General features: G+C 36.6%; 1 protein-coding gene across 4 annotated transcripts in view; it reads left to right on the top strand.

The window, feature by feature from the left end:
• The window catches only part of nectin1b (nectin cell adhesion molecule 1b), a 214,762-nt gene that overhangs the window by 81,857 nt on the left and 111,010 nt on the right, over nt 1-21,895 (top strand). Inside the window, exon 6 of one of the 4 annotated variants that reach the window (XM_052582554.1) lies at nt 13,638-17,822. The exons of the other annotated variants lie outside the window; for them this stretch is intronic. Within the exon in view, the coding sequence (XP_052438514.1) occupies nt 13,638-14,143 (506 nt within the window). The 3' untranslated portion in view covers nt 14,144-17,822. Of the gene's footprint in view, nt 1-13,637; nt 17,823-21,895 lie in introns of those variants that run through there. 4 annotated transcript variants of the gene reach the window in all.

The following is a 21,895-nucleotide window of genomic DNA, read 5'->3' as shown; positions in this document are numbered from 1 at the left end:
ATCGCTCATGTTACTCGATTTCTCATAATTGCCATAACATTTTTTCATCGTTTCAAACTTATTTCTCCTAACTGGAATTTTATCTCATAACTATACTTTGTCTCATAATTTAAATTGTAAATCTCATAATTCCAACTTTACATTTGACAGTTGTTACTTTATATCAAAGTTCTCTTTTTCATAATTCTTACCTTCAGTAATATCTTAAAATTCCAGATGCGACTTAATTTCTCATTGTTGCAATGTTGTATCTGACAGTTAGACTTTATTTCTCATCATTTAGTTTGTTATAATTTCAAATTAATTTCCTATGATTTCATCTTTATTTTTCATATATCCACCTTTTTTACTCCTAATTTTATTTTTAATTTACAAGTAGGATTATTTCTCATAATTGCGACTTTATCATAATCTCAGCTTCATGTATCATAATTTAAACTTTATTACTTTATGTAATTTTCAGTGACTTCCAAAATTAACATTTTTTTTTTTTTTCAAAGATGAGATTTCTCCTAATTACAATTTTATCTCACAACTGAGATATTTTCATAGTTGTGATTTTATATATCTACTGCTTTCCATGATTGAATCAAATGTTGGCAACTCATTTTACTTCTGTAAAGCATCAAATCATATTCAAAATGAGTGAAATAAGATATCATTTGATCACTATAAGACCAGGGATGTGTATGAAGCAATCAAATAGGATAGGTTTCATTTCAAATGAGCTTATTTGTCTTAGTCTTACCTAAATTTAACCTCACTCCTTGTCACTTCCACTTGTTTCCTTCTCTCCATCCCTCTCGTTCATCCTCTCACTCCCTCTCCTTCTTTCTGAATAGCACCCTGATGAGGCGTTTTAATGTCTTGCTTGGTGTGACATCCCTCCAGCGATGTGAAATTTGTTTGTCTTGCTTGTCATTGCGGAATCGGTCTCAGTCGGACTGATATGACACTGTGAGCTCCCACACACTGCCTGCTGCATAATTCATCCCTCCGCAGGACGTACATGTGGATTTTGTGTATCATTAAACTCTCACCACAAGGACAACGTGGCTGTCAAGGCGACTGAAGAGCAAGCTCAAAGCCGCGTGTCGGGGGGTCTGTGCCGCCCAGCCACGGGCGAGCGCTGCCGCGTCCCGCGAGCCTCGGCGGGTGAGCACCTGGGCGAGCTTTGAGTGTGCTGGTCTGATGGAGTGTGAAGTCAGGCCTGCACTGCTCTCTACAGGAAGTGACTTCCACTTTTCTGCTCCCACCAAGCTTCTGCCTCATTATCCAAATGAGATATTAGCATATGCACATCGTCCTTTCTGCATTTTTTGCATTTTCGGTCTCTTTCTTTGCTGGGAGCACAGAGAGAGACCTTTTTTTGTAAGAGAGAGAGACAGTTACAGTCGGTCCCTTTTGAAGTCTCTTGATAACTGCAGTTTTCAGTCCTTTGTTGACATATTCCCGGTTCGTGTGAAGAATATGTGTAAGGTTTAGTTATACAGCACCTATAAACAATGATTTAGTTGACTACAGGTGGAATGACATGGGGTTGGACATTCTGTATTTTACACAACATATAATTGGACAAAATCTGTTTAGTGCAACACATGCAAATTTCACTACAATGATTAATTAATTATTTCAAATAGTATGACATTAATAGTACTTTAATCGTTTTAATCTATTAACAGTTCTAATCTAATATTCCATAAAGAAAATTCCATCAAATACATTTCAAATGCCATTAAAAACCACAGGCAAAGAAATTTTGCTCACGAGGCTCTGATTCTCACAGAAATCTTCCAAATGATCCCGGTTTAGCATGAAGACTTGTTATTAGGGATGCAATGAAGTGAAAATTATTGGCCGAAACCAAACACTGAGCCTAAGGCCGAATACCGAACTGTTTTTCGCGGTTTTTCCCTGATGTATTTTGCCTTTTTTCGTTATTATTTTTGGTATTATTGTCTTTGTTTTATTTTACAGATCAACGGTAAATGATTCTCATTAAGAATTTGGAAAGATTTTTGTCGTATGTATTGCATTGTCACATGCCTTGTAAAAAATAATAAAAAGGTTACTGGGCAACTGGCTAACAAGCAGATATTTGAATACACACATTTTGTTTGTGTATTGAAAAAATATTACATTCTGCAGTATTTTCAGTATTTGAGTCATCACACAGTAACCAGCAACAACCAGCCCTTACTCTTCTCATCGAAGACATGCATTTATTGTTTTCAACATTTTTCTCAGACAGTTTTAAATACTTCTAGACTGCTGACATGTTTTGATCATGTCACGTAATTGTTCGATACAGTTTATCTATATATATATATAAATTCTATATATATATATATATATATATATATATATATATATATATATATATATATATATATATATATATATATATATATATATATATTTACTAGCAATTACTGAGTAAATATTATTTTAAACTAAATCAGTTAATTGTATGGTTTCATGCATTAATTTCAATACTTTTCCGATTTGTCCTCCTCTTCCTTATACCACCTCTGTTACATCACAGGCAGAGTGCGTGTTCCCGAAGGGCTGAAAACAGCCACAACACATATCTGCGATTTATGACGCCCCTGTCCCCTCCTACCACGGAGGCCATTTTCTGCTCTCTGTGGAAGGAGATTTGCAGTCTGTGATGGAGTAGTCACACTGCAGGACACACAGCCAGTGCAGAGTTTTGTCTGGCAGTGATCAGCCCCCCGTCATCTTCCCTTCCCCTCCTACTATCATCACGCTGTCTGTTATCATTGTGAGCATCAGTCCTGGGAGGGTGAGTAAGTGGGTCAGACAGTAACCCAGGGTCAGAGCCTCGGCAGTGAGTCACTCATTAGGCAAAGCATGCCAAAATTATCAGGGAAAATTCAACAAAAACAACAGAGAGGAAGGCTTGCACACTACGTTGCTATTTCATAGAAAACGATTGTGAAATTTACTAGCAATTTCTGAGCGAAAATAGACTCTACACTATTTTGTAGTGTATTTATATAAATATGCAGCAACAAGCATTAATCTTAGTCAAGAGATAGTCAAGCATTAATCTTAGGTAGAGCGGTGTTTAATTTTTGACAGGGATGAAAACATGGCTGTGAGAGATAAAAGTACAGTGTGTTCAATGGACCGAACTCTTGTTTAACAACATATTGACTGTTCAGCTGACCAAACATTGCAAAAAAAAAAAAAAAAAAAAAAAAAAAAAATTCACTATAGACAAAAACTCCATATATCAGTTTTGGAAAGTTTTGAGAGAGAATTTTGAAAATTACATGTTCCCGCGAGCCTTTTATACAGTGTATGTAACTGTAAGTCTATAACTCGCAGTATTGTTTTCATCCGTGTAAAATTCAAGCATGATTAAGGTCTATTGGCAGTAACCAAGGAGGTTGTGTTAACCAAACATTGACCCATTTGCATAATCATTCTTTTCATGTATTATTAAAAACACATAAAAAATGCAATTCCTAATTAAAGTGATTGTAATTAATTTCTGTGATAAGCATATTAAATAAATAACTAAATAATAGTTATTTTATTATTATACATATTATTTTTTATGATTATATTATATAATATAAATATTATTTATTTTTATAATAGGCATACTCTTTCTCAGGGTTTTTACATTAAAATAATAATAATAATAATAATAAAAATAATAACTTATTGAGTAGGTTTGGACAAAATCTTCATTACTTATTAATATACATATATATATATATATATATATATATATATATATATATATATATATAAACATGAAGCAGTCATGTGGTGAAGTCAACATAACAATAAATTATATAATAGTTGTAGTTAATACCATGAAAAGCAAAAGTCAGTTGTTGTAATAATAATAATAATAATAATAATAATAATAATAATAATAATTATTATTATTATTATTATTATTATTATTATTATTATTATTATTATTCATAATTGTGTATTCAAGGATACAGGAAAGTATGATATTGTTTGATTCTTGATTGTTACACCAAATTACATTTTCAGAAATGATTTGTTCTAGGATTATTTGAGGTATTTCTAAAGATATAAGCAACAGTAATACAGATGCTTGCCTCATTTCTTTCCTCATATAATCTTGCTTTCCTCCTCTCTTCTCTCCTGACATCAGCTGCTTCTGACAGCCAGATGAAGACGACATGTTTGCATTTGACAAACCGTACAGCTTATCTGCTAAAATGATTATTAATTTGGTCTTGATTTGGTCAAAATCTCATGCATATCAGCTTAGAAATAGCAAGCCATGCCTTCATTGTGTTCTGCAAGAGCCACGCATGTTCCGTTCTGATTCTCAGTCGTTCTGATTATATGTCAGGAAGAGAAATTGTTTGATACGAGGATGTCGCGACCAAATGAGATTAGACCAGCGCTTCGGTAGGATGTCTAAAAATCCAACCCCGTTCTCTGGAGAAAATCTCTTGTGAGCTGCGGGTGCCAGCACGAGTTCAGGTCAGAGCCATGAATGTCATCATCTCTTCATGTCAACAGTTTACGGCATGTTATCACACAGCGCAGACTCACGTTTAAAGCTTGACATTTTTACAGTGACATTGAAAGGGGTAGCTCATGCAAAATAATTAAATAAATGGAAATCTGTAAGCGTTCACTAACTCACGTGATTTCAAACCAATATGATTAAGATTGGTAATACTTTTTTTTTTATAAATAAATAAAAGCATTAAAATAAACGTTAACTGGAAAAAAATAAAGAAATACATTTGTGACAAACTGAGGGACAAGTCAAAATAATTTTCTGAGGTAATTGGCAGCATATCACAAAACTTTTCAACAGAGCTTAACTTTTATTGAACCCGGGATATTCCTTTAGGTCATATTTGGCTAAAGTGCAAAGCCTTGTAAGGAAGAAAGGAAAGGAATGATAGCATGCTTGTAAGAGGATGGAGGGAAAGTGCAAGAGAAGGAGCCTTTTGTGTGGTGTTCTGGAGAGAAAGTTTGCTTGTTGAGTTTAGCCCGCTGATGAGGATTTATCCTTTGTGGCAGCATTACATTTCCATGACTTCACAACCGTGGGCAAATCCAGTCAGGAGAGTAACAAGCAATTTCTGTCTCCCCCTCTCTTTCTCTCACACTCGCTCTCTCACTGTCTCTCACTTGATTTACTGAGTAAACACATCCTCCTCCATCACCGGCCCTCCCTAACTCTCTTTTTTATGTCATTATATTTTTCCTATTCTCCCTCTCTTTTCTTTTTTTTTTTTCTTTTTTTTTTGCTCATTCACTATATTCTGCTCACATCTCCTGCTGTACGATTTCCCTGTCTTTATATTTGCTTTCATCTAGTCTCCCTGCCTCAGCTGGACATTTATTCTGTTGTGTAGAAATGAATAATGCTGATGGAGGTTAGGAATATGAATAGACTCCTGCACTTGTATGTACACGCTCATACACATCAAACAGCTGCAAAGCTTTAGCCAGCCATCACCTCAAATTTGAACAATTTCTAAATTTCAAAATTAACCACAGAAATAGTATGTGTGTGTTAACATATTCCATCAGTAAAATTCCATACCTGAGATCTGGGTAAAGAGAGGGGGGGGGGGGGGGGGTGCATGTGTGTGTTTGAATAATAATATCATGTCTTGCAATATCCAACACTTTCAAATATAAACTGTTAAATTATTATTAGATGAATAGCAACTGATTAGTGCAGTTTATTAACCGTCATAGTACTCCATGAATAAAATTCCATATTCAAACTCTGACTAAACATAGAGAGAAAAGACCATTTTAGTCACATAAAAAATAAAATAATAATAATATAAAAAAAAAAATATATATATATATATATATATATATATATATATATATATATATATATATATATATATATATATATATATATATATATATATATACACACACACACACACACATTAGGTTTAGCAACAGTGCATTTCTTTTTAAAGTAAAAAAAAAAAAAAAAGAAGCCAAGTAGTTATTAAGATAGTTATTTCCATCACATGAGGCAAGATCACACACTTCAATTTTCTCCCAGACAGCAAAATGCAATGGGCCACTGAGGATACCTCAATTATGAGTTCAGGGAAAGTTTTGTTCGTGACTAATAATAACTAGACTTGTACATTTTTACATTCTCTCGGCAAAATGTAAGTGAAAGTCATTGTGAGGGCGTTTCTGTGTGGTTTCGAAATGTGGTTGACTGTCAATGTAGTTACTGTAGTGTTGGTTGATTAATTAATAGTACTTTGAACATCACTCTTCAATTATGATCAAAAACATGGAGGTGTCTGAGTGAGAAAGTGCTCCCTAGTTAGTAGACAACAACAGTATTTCATACCCCTGAACTCCCCCGGAGTCTTTGTCTCACACACATACTATAACATAAACACCCGCACATTCGCACAATGCTGTTTGCTTCACACGTCTTCCATCTGGTGAGAGCTAAATTCAGAAGTGCCGTCAATCTCACATAAGACGAGCAGAGCAGCTCATCAGCTCATTTAGATTTATGACAGTGACGGCAGCCGCCTGCCTGACTGAAACTTTTGTTTTACTTATCTGTTTTATTCAATGTATTTATAGATTTGGTTTTATGAATACATGTTCTTTATGAAGTAGCTGTCAAGCGTCTGTTCAAGCCAGTGTCTTTATTAGCGTGGAAGCTTAGTGTTTGTTTATGTGTTTTAATTTACATGTTATCTCCACGTTTCTCGGTGAGCATATGTTGGACCGTGTTTTTCCGCTAGTAATTGTCACAACCGATTATACACATTCACGAAGACATGCTTGTAAGGGAAAATGAATGTAAATAAATGTAAACGCTAGCTAGAGATGCAATTCAAAGCCAGCTAATGATTAGCCAAACAGAAAATCATTTGGAAGTCTGCAACGCCGCACGTCACACATTATAAATCCATGCGCTTTGATTGAATTTAGGTTTTTCATGGTTCTTCGACGAGTTAATCTCAACAAGGCCCTGTTTGTCCACCGCAACTCAAGGTTACGGCAGTATCTGCATATTCCCAGAGGCTTGTTAATAGGCGGTTTCTTTTGTCAGCTTTAATGGTATCAGGGCAGTTGGAGACACACTGCGAGTGAGGTTTTATCTATCTTCTGGCAGGTGTAGCCGTTGGCGACATGGCACTGAAGTCTGAGCTCCCCCACCGCCCCTCTCGCAACCACGCTACGTGTCTGTCACCTCGCTCTGTTTCCCTGCCATCCGATGAAGAAAAGCAGCCAGAGACTGCTGAATTATTAGTGTTGTGGTAATATGATTAGTCTTGTGTGATTAACAACAGGCCCACACAAAATGTATGTGGAAGACGTAGTACCTCAGGTTTATAAATGATAGCTGTTTTTGTTTTCTTATTATTATTATTATTTTTTTAGCTAGGGGTTGCTAGTTAAATGCAAACGGTATTAGCACTGAGCTTCATAGTTCAGTTAATATAAATTAGTTGTTAAGGATAGGTAGTATGTGTGTTTTAAAATAAATGTATGTGACCCTGGACCTCAAACCCAGTCTTAGGTGTCAATTTTTCGAAGTTGAGAGGTATACATCAACCTGAAAGCTGAATAAATAAGCTTTCCATTGATGTATATAAAACTGTTTGAAAATCTGTAATCGGAGGGTGCAAAAAAATCAAAATACTGAGAAAATCGCCTTTAAAGTTGTCCAAATGAAGTTCTTAGCAATGCATACTAAACAAAAAGTAAGTTCTAATATATTTACGGTCGGAAATTTACAAAATATCTTCTTGGAATATAATATTTACTTAATATCCAAATTATTTTTTGGCATACAAGAAAAATCTATAATTTTGACACATACAATGTCTTTTATGGCTATTGATAAAAAATATACCCGAGCAATTTAAGACTGGTTTTGTGGTCCAGGGTCACATACTGCATTAAGAATTAGAGTCTCGAAGTGGGGTGATTAAATTAAATTTATGCATTTAGCAGACGCTTTTATCCAAAGTGACTTACATTGCATTCAAGCTATCAATTTTCTCATAACATGTGTTCCCTTGGATTCGAACCCCCAACCTTGTGCTTGCTAACTTGATGCTCTATACAGGAACTCAATATGGGAACATTTTTTTTTTTTTTTTTTTTTCCATCATGCCTTAGTAATTTGGCTGTAAGGCTAATTCTGCTATTGATTTGCTTTGCAAATCAAGTCTTCGAGGACTTCATCTATCGGCTCAATGCCTTTGATTATCTGAAAGCTCTAGTAAGCCTAATGGAGTATTTCTAAAGATCTTTTAAAGGATCTATAGCATAAAACTAAAGAAACACTTTTAAGGTATAGTTCACCCAATTGTTTTTTTTTTGTTTTTTTTTTTTCATTATTTACTCACCATAAAGTTGTATTACTTATTTTTTTTTTTTTTTTTTTTTTTTTTTCTGTTACATTAAACATGGCATTTTGAATAATGTGTGTAGTGTACCCAAACAGTTGTAAGTATATAATTGACTTGGATCGAATGAAAAATGGTAATCATGAATAAAAGAAAAATGTAATGGAAAAAAAATATTGTAGTTTAAAAAACAAAACAAAAACACAACACAAAAGCATTTAATAAAATGAAAATAGAAATATATAAAAAAGAAAATACAAATAATAACAAAAAAAAAAAAACCTTTCAAACCATTAATACAAATTATACATTTCAATTACTTGCCTCAATGATACTAAAATAACAGTGGTCTGAATGACAAAACTAGTCTGATATAATGTTTGCACCAGTCTAACATGCATTAGTGTTCATTTTATTGAGATTTTGCATTTACAAGGATTTAGTCTGCCACATTTTCCATATTAATTTTTATTTTTTTCAGGAAAACCCCTCTTGGGTGGCAAATGTTTATAGGCTTCATAAGGGGCCTCCAGTTTGAAATAATCTGCGATAATTTTTCATGGGGGTCATTTTGCAGTTTTAATGCTTCTGTCTGGTCACAGCTAGTTATGGTGTGTCATAAATATAGTAGCAGTATAAACACATGCCTTCAGCAGGAAAAGAATGAGGGGCACAAAACGAGTTTACCAATTAGAGTGATGGAGCAAGAGCTGAGGAGATACTGACAGAAAGGTGCACTGAAGGAAAAGAGGAATGCATTAGAAGAAGGAGACTGGTCCTTTCAACTCCTCCAGTCCTGTGGATTTCTCTCCCTCAGTATAATGAAGGCCCCAGTTCGTCTAATCCCTTTAAAGGCCAGATTAATACTTGAGAGCTGATAGCTGAGAGAGTGGTCGCACCACCAGTGGCAAAACCACAGTGTGGACACTCTCTGACTAAAGAAAGAGCAGCGGAAGGAGAAGCAGAGAAAGGGAGGTAGAGTATACATAAATGGTTTCCTGTGGTTGAATGGCTTTTGCCATGGATTGTCACAGTAATTAAATTTGAGAGAAAGACTTCAGAAGTCAAATTGTTCTCTTGACCCCCCAATATGAGAAATGGCATCCTGTTAGTCTTAACATTTGCTATTAAAATTAATGAGATGTGTTTGAGAATTTGAAATAATGGTTTAATAGAGTTAAAACAGGACATTAAATCGTTTAAAAGCCCATTATATTATTAGACCTTTATTTTAACCAGGAAAGAAACACTGAGATTAAAAATATATTTTACAGGAGTGTCCTGACAGAGATAAGTGGTCAATTAAGCAACGCACAAAAGTTTATAAATGAAATGCAACAGAAAATATGTTAAGGCCCTTTCATAACCTTCTATCTATCTATCTATCTATCTATCTATCTATCTATCTATCTATCTATCTATCTATCTATCCATCCATCCATCCATCCATCCATCCATCCATCCATCCATCCATCCATCCATCCATCTATTTAATTCATGTTTGTGCAGAAGTACTGTGGTGGTAACTATCTTCCACACTCTAGGGGGCAATAGAGTTAGCTTAAAATAACCAAGGCTAATGTGTGAGCTAATGTGTTGAAATACTGTTGGCTATAAACATTCATAAACAACTTTTTCTTGCCAGGGCTCTCTTCTCCTATCATCACAGTAGTTCACATTTGAAAAAGAAAACTGACCATAGAAGCAGAATATTTATGCTTAAACTCACTTTAGAATCATTTGCAGCAGCAAAATTGGTCTCGAAATAATTTTTACAGAAACTGCTAGTAGTCAATCATGGCAAGTAACACATGGAATTAAAAATACAATTATCTAAGTAGAACAACTAAAATAGCAGTTTCCTATTAAATGTATTTATTTATTTATTTTTTTTTTTTACAAATTATTATTATTATTATTATTATTATTATTATTATTATTATTATTATTATTATTACGTATTTATTATTATTTTTTAACAGAGTATACTGGTTCTAGTATTGTGTTACGAATTGTACAATATGTAGCAATATGTTAATGTGAGCTTGCTAGAAAAGTTTTTATTTGCGCATGTTGTGTATCCTCTGAAAGTATGCTATGCCTTTCCCCTTCCCTATTAGCATTTAACTTTATATTCTTAGATTAAAGGACAAGATGGATTAAAGCCCTAGAGGTTTTTGCCTTTTATGACCGTAATCCTTCACAAGCTGTCTGAGCATGTCAATGAGACATATCTGACCATCACCGCGTGTGTGGTGGGTACCAGATGGTGCTCTGCCAGGTCTAGAATGGAAGCTCATTAAAGAGCTGGAATGTGTCAAATGCAGCTCACCCTGACCGGCTTATTACTGCCTATATTCAATAAGTCACTGTCGCATAAGGCAGTCAGAAACCTTCACAAAGCAGTGGCTGACCTTTTTAACCGGCATATTCTATTAGCACATGTAAATGGCATTGACTTCAGACTGGAAATATAATGCAGGGTGTCTAGCGTCTACTGCCTTGTTATCAGAAGTTGTGTTGTGCTGCTAACTACGCACGACTGTGGCGTAAACACAATGTGTGAAAGGCAAATTTGTAGGCAGTTTGAAGAAGCTCATAGAAGACTGTTGGATGTCTTTGTTTCTTAAGCCCCTTTCATACTGCACGTTGGACCCGGAAAATTGGCAGAACATTGCTGGGTCGCCTTCTGTGTGAACGCAAACACGTCCCGGGATTGATTCCGGTATTGATCCCAGGTTGGTAACATTGTCGGGTTCAGTCCCAGAATGAGCGTGTCGTACTAATGACGCACCTTATTGCGTGACTCTTTTACCAGGTGTTTTGAAGGAAGATCAACGTTCACAACGAAAAAAAAAAGTGCAAACTATAACGATTCAGAGATCAGTTAGTTCCTCACTTTCCACGCTGAAGGTGAGATTGACGCTAACTTAAGTGTAAGTTAATGTGCCTAGCGTTTTAGAATCGTACATTACATGTAACACGCTGAGGTCGTGTCTTTACGTGACTTTTACGGGCTGTGTGTGAACGCACACACATATTCCGGGTAATCACTGGCAGTGTGAAAGTGCAAAATCTAGCAACCCAGGAACAATTGTCGAGTGTTCCGGAATCGCAGTGTGAAAGGGGCTTTACATTGTGACAGTCGGATCCAATCAGACATTCTAATTTGGATTGGGATTTTGGATGTGACGACTAATAAAATGTATTGTAGAAGACAACTACTGTAGCTTGTTGCTTTGTCTCATTGTAACTGATTTTAGAGAACCCTTTGGTTAAGTTTTATATTTGAGTGCTGGTAGATTTTTGCACTGACCTGTTGTAGTCCTTGTTGCTTATGTTTACAAGGAGTGCCGCACAAAGAAAAGCCTTTAGAAACTGCATGTAAGCTGTTAATCCAGCTATTGTGAATGATCCAGTGCTGAAAAAAGTTGCATGTCTTGCTTTTGTGTATGTGTGTGTGAATTACTTCTTCAAATCTAATTACTGTTAGCAAATCTCAGTGCTGTGGGTACTAAGAAATGGTTTACTGACTTTTTGCATGGGCTTATTACAGGCTGTGTCAGATGCTTTCTGTTGGATGCATGTATTTTGTGTGCTTTGAAAACATAAGCAGTTTGTCAGCAGCTGTAACCATGTACAATAACCTTGCAGGGGATTCATGTTCCAGCATGTCTGTAAAATCCACATCACTCATTAGAAAGACTTTATGAAGTTTTGAAAGCGGTAGTGCTCGTTTTGCCTTTCACCTGCAGCATTAGGGTCTGTTATCTGTTATTTAATTCACTGAGTAAGAATAACTAAATGTATTTCATGAATGGTTTAAGAGAATTAAAGGTTGCAGGTTCCAATATATAGATATTCCATATAAGTCAACAAGGTCAAGAGCTTCACATACAAGACACCTTTACTTAAGTTGAATTGTGAATATTGAAATTGCTCAGATTTAAAGAGTTGTCTGGTCTATTTTTATAAGTGTATTGGGGCTGATTGTTACTTTTAACACAAGCTTTACCTCCAGTCAGATTGAAGTGCTGCAGTGAATTACTTTAAATGATCAAGGGCGTCTAGGCACTAGAGTTTATGCTACGTCAGACAATGCTTTGAATCAATTGATTTCAATAAGTGTATGCATCACAAGGACATATCAGACAAAAACACAAACTTTTCAGAAAGTAAAGCATCCAAAAGTTTTAACGCGACACCTGTTAATATTCAACCCATTCACTTTCCCAAGGATGCAAAAACTAAAGCATGGTTAAGTGCCTTTAGCATCACTATTAGGATGCTGAAGGCATACCTCAGTTGCTCTATTGAACTAGGAATTCCATTGAAAAAACATTTTATGTCAATACTCAATTTATAATAATTTAATTATAATTTGGTCTTCATGATATATGTTGAATCTGTCTCAATCTGTTGAATAAGGCAAGCAATTGAAAGCAGTGGAGTTCCAAGTTCATCGATATATTGACACCTATGGGTAGGGATTTCCAACCCTGCTACTGGAGAGCTACCATCCTACATGTTTCAGATTAATTCCTGCTCCAACACACCTTCCTGTTATTATCAACTAACCACCTTGATTAGCTGGATTGGGTGTGTTTGGGCATGGAGCTGCAGGATGGTGGATCTTTGGGAGCAGAATTGAAGGAAACCTTTCTCCTTGTTCTATCTTAACAGTGAAGCACAAGGTCCTTCAGTTCTTGGTGCCTTAGGAGTGAGGATGGGTTGTACTATTAGGTTCATTTGGTCAATCAAACTCAATCTTTTATTTAATACCTTTCACGGTTCAAATTGTGTCCTTATATAATTTTGTACCCAAAGCTAAAGCAACATGGTACAACCAATTTGCAGAAAAAGTATGTTAGGTGGGTATTAGAAACTGGTCCCAGTGTACACTAAATGAAAACATCATGCCCTCGCTCTAGCGTACAGGCGCCCCAAATTTATTTGCTTATAAAATGGTTAGAGTGCTTGTTCTTGTGTACCTTACATAAAATGCATGATGATACTAAACATCCAGCTCTTGCTTTTCTGTTTTAAGTTGTCATAATCGATTGGTTTTGTGGGAGTGGGTGGTTGTGGGTATGGGGCGGGGGCTTCTTCCTATATTCCCTTTTCTTTCTCCTCCCCTATTTTCCTTTCCTCATCAAAAATGAGCACCTGCACAAATGCACCTCCTTCCCACCAGAGCACTGACACACTCTCCCCTTCCATCTGTGTTTTCCTACCCAGAATTCCCTAACTCCCTGCCTTTTGATGGCCGTGAGATCCCACTGGAGGAGCATAGTTCCGGTGCTGTCATCGGTGGTGCAGTTGGTGGAGTGGCATTGCTGGTGGCTGCCATCGCACTGCTCGTCTTCTTCCTGCGGCGGCGTCAGCGCACCTTTAAGGGCGACTACAGCACCAAAAAGCACGTGTTCGGGAATGGATACAGCAAGGCCAGCGGCATGCCCGCTCATCCTCCGATGACCAAGAACCTGCAGTACCCTGACGACTCGGACGATGAAAAGAAACCTGCACAAATCAGCGGGCCCGGCGGTTTCGAGGGCGGCGATCGGGATTTCGATGGCAACTCTGAGGATCTGAAGAGACCCTATTTCACCGTAGACGAAGGAGAAAGTCGTGATTACGACGAACGGACTCTCGCCTTCCAGTACGACCCTGAGCCCGAGATCGCCGATGACATGGTCTCCCAGACCGACGGCTCTGTTATTTCAAAGAAAGAGTGGTATGTGTAGAGTGGCATGCAACGTCAAAAAAAAAGAAAAAAAAAGATCAACAACCTTTTGTCCTCTCTTGCATCCGACCACACCCATCCACCTCCATCACTAGAACCCTCCCTCAATGTGTTTATCCCTATTTGCACATCCCACCCCTGACCCAGTAACCTCCGCCCCCATCAGATTCCATCGAAATAAACAGCTGTAGAAAAATAGCTTGCAGCATCAACACGTCAACATCATTACACATCCACGCGCTTTTTAGATGAACCTGCTACAACAGCGAGAGGTTTTCTCACAGACTGATGCCAACCAACATCCAGTAAGCCTGGACAGGCAGGTTGCTTGAAAATATTACAGTGTATTATCCTTTTTGTCTCATTTTGTTGTTATTATAAATGTATTAAATGTATAAAAGAGACTGTAACCGTTTTGGAAAGGGGTACATTGCTGATCATGTTGTGAAAGTCTTACACTGGATGTATGATTATTTTTTTTTTTATTGTTTGTTTGTATTGTTTTTATCTCATTAGCATATCACCATTACTTTTACATGCATCATATGTTTTGTTTGTTTTTATATAGTCTTCTTTTTAAATGGAGTGTTGGTTACCAGAAAATGTGGAACAAAACAGTACAATAATTATTCCCACCCACCGTGTCATTACGAGGTCGAAGGTTGCATTAGCACTATTGTGTTTAATGGAAACATCATAATCCTGTGGTTCTTGTTACAAACACCGCTCCCAACTCCCTGAATGGAGATCCAGGGGTCCGAGAATGTGGCATGGCCTGGAAGTGTACAATCCAATGAAACAAAAAAAGCATGTGGGTTCTGACTGCTCTCCAAAAACAGTATTTATTTTAAGACCCTGCTCTGCTGAGAGCTGAAGAACACATCTGCAGTGTTAGTCATATGCACACTGCAGACAAGCATGCAGAACGGGGCCTAGACAGATATACCGTGCCCACCTACCATTCTCCATGCCAGTCTTAGTAATTCTCCATCCACAGATCCACCTAGGATGTGCCATCATGTTATCATAGCGATGCTTTCTAAAATCCATTTCCTCTGAAACTCTTAAGACGCAAAAGGATAATCCTGTATAATGTGGTGTTGTTATAAAGACAGGGTGTTTGTTATTTAGAACTGGTGATGTGGAGTGGTCAAAATGTTTTCAAGATCTTGTAAATATGAGCAGGTTCAATGGTAATGTTTAGTTCCACAGGAGATTACGACACGGGCGTGTAGCGCTTGTGTCAACCACCATATAGAGCCTTTTGATGGAAGTAGTTTTTCCAAAAGTAGGTAAAAGCACAGAAATTAAATTACGGAAAAGTTTTGAGCCAAAGCTAAATCAGAGGTAAATATGGCAGCAACTAGGCATCACAGACAGGCTTGTTATGTACTGCTAGGTCTCTGAAACCACAGGATCTGCGGCAAAGCCTGGATTCCTTTCCAAATCCTTCCTGATCCTCTATAAGGAGCAGATCTGTTGGCTACAAATTAGTATATATTTAAATAAATAAAACAGACATTCATCAAAGTCCTGACATAGCTGTTCAACCACAAAATGTACAATATTTCAAGGCCTTTTTCAATGCATTTGTGTCTTTTTAAATTGCTTTTTGTTTGGTTCAGCCTTTATCACCCTTTTTACATCAGGGTTTGGTGTTTTTGCAAATGGGTGGGCAGTTTTCCACTAAATTATTTTACTTCCAGAGACAAATAACCTCCCTAACTGTATCCATATCTATTTCTAGACTCAAAAAATGCTTTAGTAGAATTTATCATGGCTTGTCCATGAAATATTTAATTCCCGTGCCTGCCTTAAACAAGGCTCTTTACAAGTCGAGAGATTAGGATGCTGAACTGCTGTAATCACACAGACAATCTTGGCGGACTTGAAAATATAGAAAACATGAGCAGGCCCTCATGGAATCTGGGGGAATTCTTTTTTTTTTTTTTTTTTTTTTTTTTAAATTATAAAATGCATTTATGCTAGTAAATTAAGCCATTATTAAAATAACCCAAATAATAAGCAAACTGGAACTTGCAGCCGCAGATTCCTTGTGGTCTGTCCCATGAGGAAAGTCATAGTATGCCTACACCTAAGATAAAAATGAATAAAAATCTTGATGGCAGACCTTATGCACATCTTGATTTGACCTAAAACGGACCACATAAGGAATAAATGTACATTTGTCGCGTAGCAAACCTTGTATTTTAGCTTAGTCAAGTCAGTGTGCAAAGTTATACAAATCGCAGTGCCTATGACGTGTGAGATTTAAGTTTTTTATTTTGTTTTTGTTTTTTGTTTTGATCTGAATCATGTACATATTATTTCTGAGTTATTGTATGCCATTAGTGTACATTTGTTTGTTTGTTTTTTTTAGTTTTTTTTTTTACAGTATTTGCATGATAAACAAATTAATCTACACAAGTCAGTGTGATGGAAAGCGTATCATCTGGACTTCAAGTATTAATAAAGCTGTATTTTTATCAAGTTTTTTAAACCCTCATGAATACAAATATTATCTCTCTGCTATATATGATGACAAGATACAAAAGCAACCCATCGCTGGTCTGTCAGCACTTTGTTAACCAACTCGCAACTGGAAACCTGCTACACAATCATGGCTATGATTAAAGAGACTGACACCACTTTAGCTAAAGCACAAGTTTTGTTCCAGAAGTTTAATTAGTTGTTAATGTTATATGTAATTGTGTATTGATTTCATTTCTCTTTCTCTTTAATTCTTTTCATTGACCCCTTGTGTTCCCAGGGTTTTGTTAATTAAGTGTTTTTTTCTATTTTTTGTTTTTACGTTTTCTCAAGCTAAGCACAAGTTACCCATTTACCAAATGGGTATTATGGCTTTAAATGTCAAATAAGAGAATTCAAGTGACTATAATTAATTTGCATGACCCATACCAGCTTCTTTTTTTGTTTTAATACAGCAGTCTGTCTGCTGGGTCGGTTGATGTTGACGCTTCTAGCAACATTAAATAGCCTGCATAAGCGCATGAGCATACTAAGTAAATAATATTTTGTCTTTTTTTTTATTATTATTATTTTCTTTTCTTTTTTTTCTTTTTTTTTGAATATTGCTCTAAGGAATTTTTTTTTTCTTTTGTATTATTTCTTTTATATATCCTCGGTTTTAGGTAGTTATCAAGGATTCATTCCTGTCTCATGTCTTTCTAACTGCCCACTTCAAAGCCTGACATTCCACTGTAAATAATGTATGTACCTTGGAAACTAGAGTTGAGTTTACTATATGTTAGGGGGACAGAAACAGAGGAGTTCAAGTCTGGACGTTAAATAAAAAGCTGAACTAGAAAACAAATTAGACAGCTCAGATGACTGGAGATGTATAGCTCATTGCCATAAATCTACTTCGACATGGACTTGGGTAGATAGGTTTTGATATGTTAATGGATTCTGTATAGAGATGTGGGATTGATGCATTACAGTGATTTTGTACATAACTGCAACAAAACAAACAAACAAAACAAAAAAAAAAACAAAAAAAAAACATAAAGAAAGATCTTGTCTTCATGCAGCCGTGTGAATGTATGTCTGCTGAGGTCGGTAATGATATGAAAAATATACAGTATATATTGTTCACATGTGTTGACCCAGTGAAGTAAACTGTATTTGCTTTAAAACATTAAATGATTTAAATGTTCAAAGATGTGTTGTCCTAGTTCACTTAATATAGATTGTTTTTATTTGATATATTCTATTACAATTATGCAACACTTTTTTTAGTGCCACACACACATACACACACTTAAAAAAAATAGTATATTTAATATTACAACGAATATATTTTGTAAAAATATATTCAAAATAATTATATTATGACTTTGTTCTGTAAATCTGAGATTTTTTAAATGCTTGTTTATACAAGTGTTAGCATACAATAATAATTATAAATTTTTTTATTTTTTTTATGAGTCAAAGACGAGTCTTCACATTTTGGTGTTCATGCATAATTTTATAAATACAGAAAGCATATTAATTGCATGCAAAGTGTCTATGTATCAAACATAAATTGTATTATATCTTAAATGGTATACAAATTGTCACACCGAATGACCTACTTAGTATTTTATGTATTTTTAAAGAACATACATAACATGTATTTCAACAAGTCACAACAAGCCAAGTTGTAGTGAGCGATGCTGCACTGTAAACAATAAACCATAAATAAATACAAAAACAATAGGGGTTATTGGTCCGAGATAACATAGTTTACACAGAGTGTAAATATAGAAGTTGTGTCATACAATCCTCATTAACAGTGACATTAAAACACATTTTAGGCTTAATATTAAGAAATGTATATTAAAAGTAGTAGCCTACTCCAAATAAAGTTTAATTATAAGTAAATCCAGAGCAATATGTGAGTAAATACTTTCATATATTTAATAGAACTATACTTGGTATTAAATACATTTATTTTAAATATTTAACTTTTTTTATTAGCGCACAGTTAAAGGATCAAAATCAATATGGCAAAAAGTCCCACTATGCGATTGTGAACTGAATTTGGTCACCTATGGTGGTGGTCCAGCAATATCAGTTCTGACAAGTCTAAAAGTTTTTGTTGTTGTTATTGTTGTTGCTTTTGTTGTTGTAGATTTTGTCAGTATGTCAGTATTATAAGTTTTACGGTCTATGCAAACATATATAAGAATACCAACGAGCAAGCATGAGCTCACGCTGCATAAACTTGTACTTGTATTAGTTTCAGGAAGTTAAATGGCTTGTAACTCTTGAATTTGACATGGCTTTTTAAAAGCTTTTGTCTGTGAACAAGAGAACTGTAACTATGAGCTCCAAATCCCAATAGTGCTAACAGCTGGATGTGGCCTCCCCACTGCGCAAAGTGATAGTTCTCTTGAGCAATGCTAATTATTCATTTCTGCACTTAGAAATCACATTAAAATAGTTAATAAAAAATTAGAGAACAATTTTTTTTTTTTCTATTCACTGCGAAAAAGTGATACAACGTGCATGGTCTATTTTCACAGCGAGGGCAATTACTTTTCCGTCATCCAGCCCTTGATCAGCTGAACCAACCCTGAAAAGCAATCGCATATGGGAATGAGAGAGTGCAGACTTGCTTGCCAGGGTTCCTGGAGAGCAGCTGCCCCTGTCCGTCTCCTCAAAGCTCTCTTTGTAGCCCCATGGGCCTTTGAAAGCATATTCCCTCATGATAAGCTTAAATGATACGGAATCAGTCTCATTCCCTCCAGAGCGAACTTCCATGCTGTGTCACTCTGCAGTGCAGGGAAAGGGAATCTGGCTACATGAGACATAGTAGGATTGTAAATTTGATATGAAATATTGTGCTTAAAGGAACAGTTCACCCAAAAATTATGTTATTCCATAGTTTTGGGTTGTTGTTCACTGCACGGCATAGTCATTATACAAATATTAAATGTAATATGTCAGGATTATATAAATGACAGGTCAGTAAAGACATTTGCATGGTTTAATGTTCAAACAACAATTGTTTTACCGTATCTCTATTATAATTTCATTTAAACATCTTGGTTACATATGTAACCCTTGTTCCCTGAAGGAAGGAAGAGAGATATCACATCGGATGACCAATCTACTGCAAGTGTAAACTAAATGAGCCAGTGCACATCCAGCTGCCACTGAACACAGGGTGAGTATAAGTAGGCAGCAGGTGCAGCACATATTCAGGTTTGTGCTGAGGAGCCTAGCTGGTGACCCGGCCACTCAATGGTGGTACAGAAGCTGTGGTGATGGGATGATCGACGAATTGGGATCCTTACCAATGGGCTACAGATACTGCCCCTTCCAGTGTCCTTTGGAAGCCTTTGGAAGACAATGTAACTGTTGCCATGGCACTACCCACTAGTAAGACTGGATAAAACTGGTAAAATGTGTCCGTACCACTTTGGACAGGAATGTTACGAAAGCCCCATGCTTCCCGAAGGAGGTTTCGGAAGTACTTACACATTTGAACAACTGTTTAGGTTCATATGGAAGACTTATTTGACTTAGGTCTCTACTCTATTGGGGCCTCAGTATTACCTGGGAGTAAGCCGACCTAAACTCTAGGCACGAATCGCAGAACAAAAATGCATGCAGGTCCCTTACCCCTCTTGTTGTAGGCCTGGTTCAAGACACGCAGGTCCAAAATCAGTCATAACCCATCGCCTTTCTAGGGTGAAATGAAGTAGGAGCTGTAAAACCCCATCTCCATAGTGGCTGGAGGGACCAGCTCTATTGCATCCCTCTCCAGTAGGACTGTGATCTTCACACAAGACAGGAGCATCAGCTGCCTTCAATGCTGCTTACTACTGGTGAGAAAGGTGGATAAATGTGTGGTCCGGTGTTGGTCCATCTGCAACTCTCCATGCACTCTTGGGAACCAGAGACGGAGAAAATCACTCTCCTGTTGAGATTTTTGGGAACCAGATTCTCCATCCGGCCCTCCTCCGGGTAAAGGATAGGTGCATCCTTCTCTTTCTTTGTCATCCGTCCCGAGGCCTCATGCTCTTCTGCTCAACACCAGGTTGCCTACTCCCAGCTTCACTGCTTGAGGCTGTTGTGGATATGGCACTGGAACAGTAGTGGATGCAAGGGGCCACCCTAGGCAATGAGCAGACTAGGGCGCTGCAGTCGGCACACGGGTGCAGACAGCAGCTGCCCACTAGGCAGAAAGTCGGACCATCTCAGTCTGCTCCTGTGCAGCTGAGAACTGCTGGGCTATGTTTTCGGTTGTGTTGCCAAAAAAAGTGTTGTCTAGGACACAGGGACCTTAAGGAACCAATATTTTGTCGGCATCCCTTATTTGTACTAATAATTGTACAAATTATTGTATTAAAGTGATTGTACAAATGATCAAACTATCATTAACTACCAGCCAAATACTGTACAACTTTGCATAGCAAGACCCAGAGTGACTATAAAACGGGCATATGTATTTGAGTAAATCTGTGGGAACTGCATGTATAACGTCCAAAATGATGGTAACAAAACTGGGTTTAAAATTTTAATCAAAAACAGCTCATCTAATATTTTGTTAGACATCATGAGGCTGATAGTCAACTGATGCCTTAGCACATCACTGACCATTTGATGAAACATTTTACCCTATTTTGGAAGGTGTCAAATATATCATTATATATATAATTGTGCCAGACATGCATCAGTGCTACAGAGGCATTTCTCCACTAAAGACAAGAAGACTGGCTTCTGCTTACAGCTCTGCACTCACATATTTTACTATACTCTACTATACTGTACTACTATACTATATGGGGGCAGCTGTGGCCTAATGGTTAGAGAGTTGGACCTGTAACCCCAAGATTGCAGGTTTGAGTCAAAGTGCTGGCAGGAGTTGTAGGTGGGTAGGAATGAATGAACAGTGCTCTCTTCCACCCTCAATACCCACGGCTGACGTTCCCTTGAGCAAGGCACTGAACCCTCAGTTGATCCCCAGGGTGCTGGATAAACTGTAGCTGCCCACTGCTCTGGGTGTGTGTTCATTTCTCACTGCTGTGTGTGTGTGCACTTGGATGGGTTAAATGCAGAGCACCAATTCCAAGTATGGGTTACCATACTTGGCAAATGTCACAACTTTTTTTTCACTTTTTTTTTTTACTTTTTTTTTATTGTAATACATTAATCTAGATCAGCATAAATAAAAAAGTAGTTCAACAAATATTTCCATTAATTAATTTATTAATTTACTTTCTTACTTTACTTATTTTGTTTA

The sequence above is a fragment of the Carassius gibelio genome, chromosome B18 (genome assembly GCF_023724105.1).
Source record: "Carassius gibelio isolate Cgi1373 ecotype wild population from Czech Republic chromosome B18, carGib1.2-hapl.c, whole genome shotgun sequence".
NCBI lineage: Eukaryota > Metazoa > Chordata > Actinopteri > Cypriniformes > Cyprinidae > Carassius > Carassius gibelio.
This window is presented reverse-complemented; position numbering and strand designations above follow the sequence as displayed.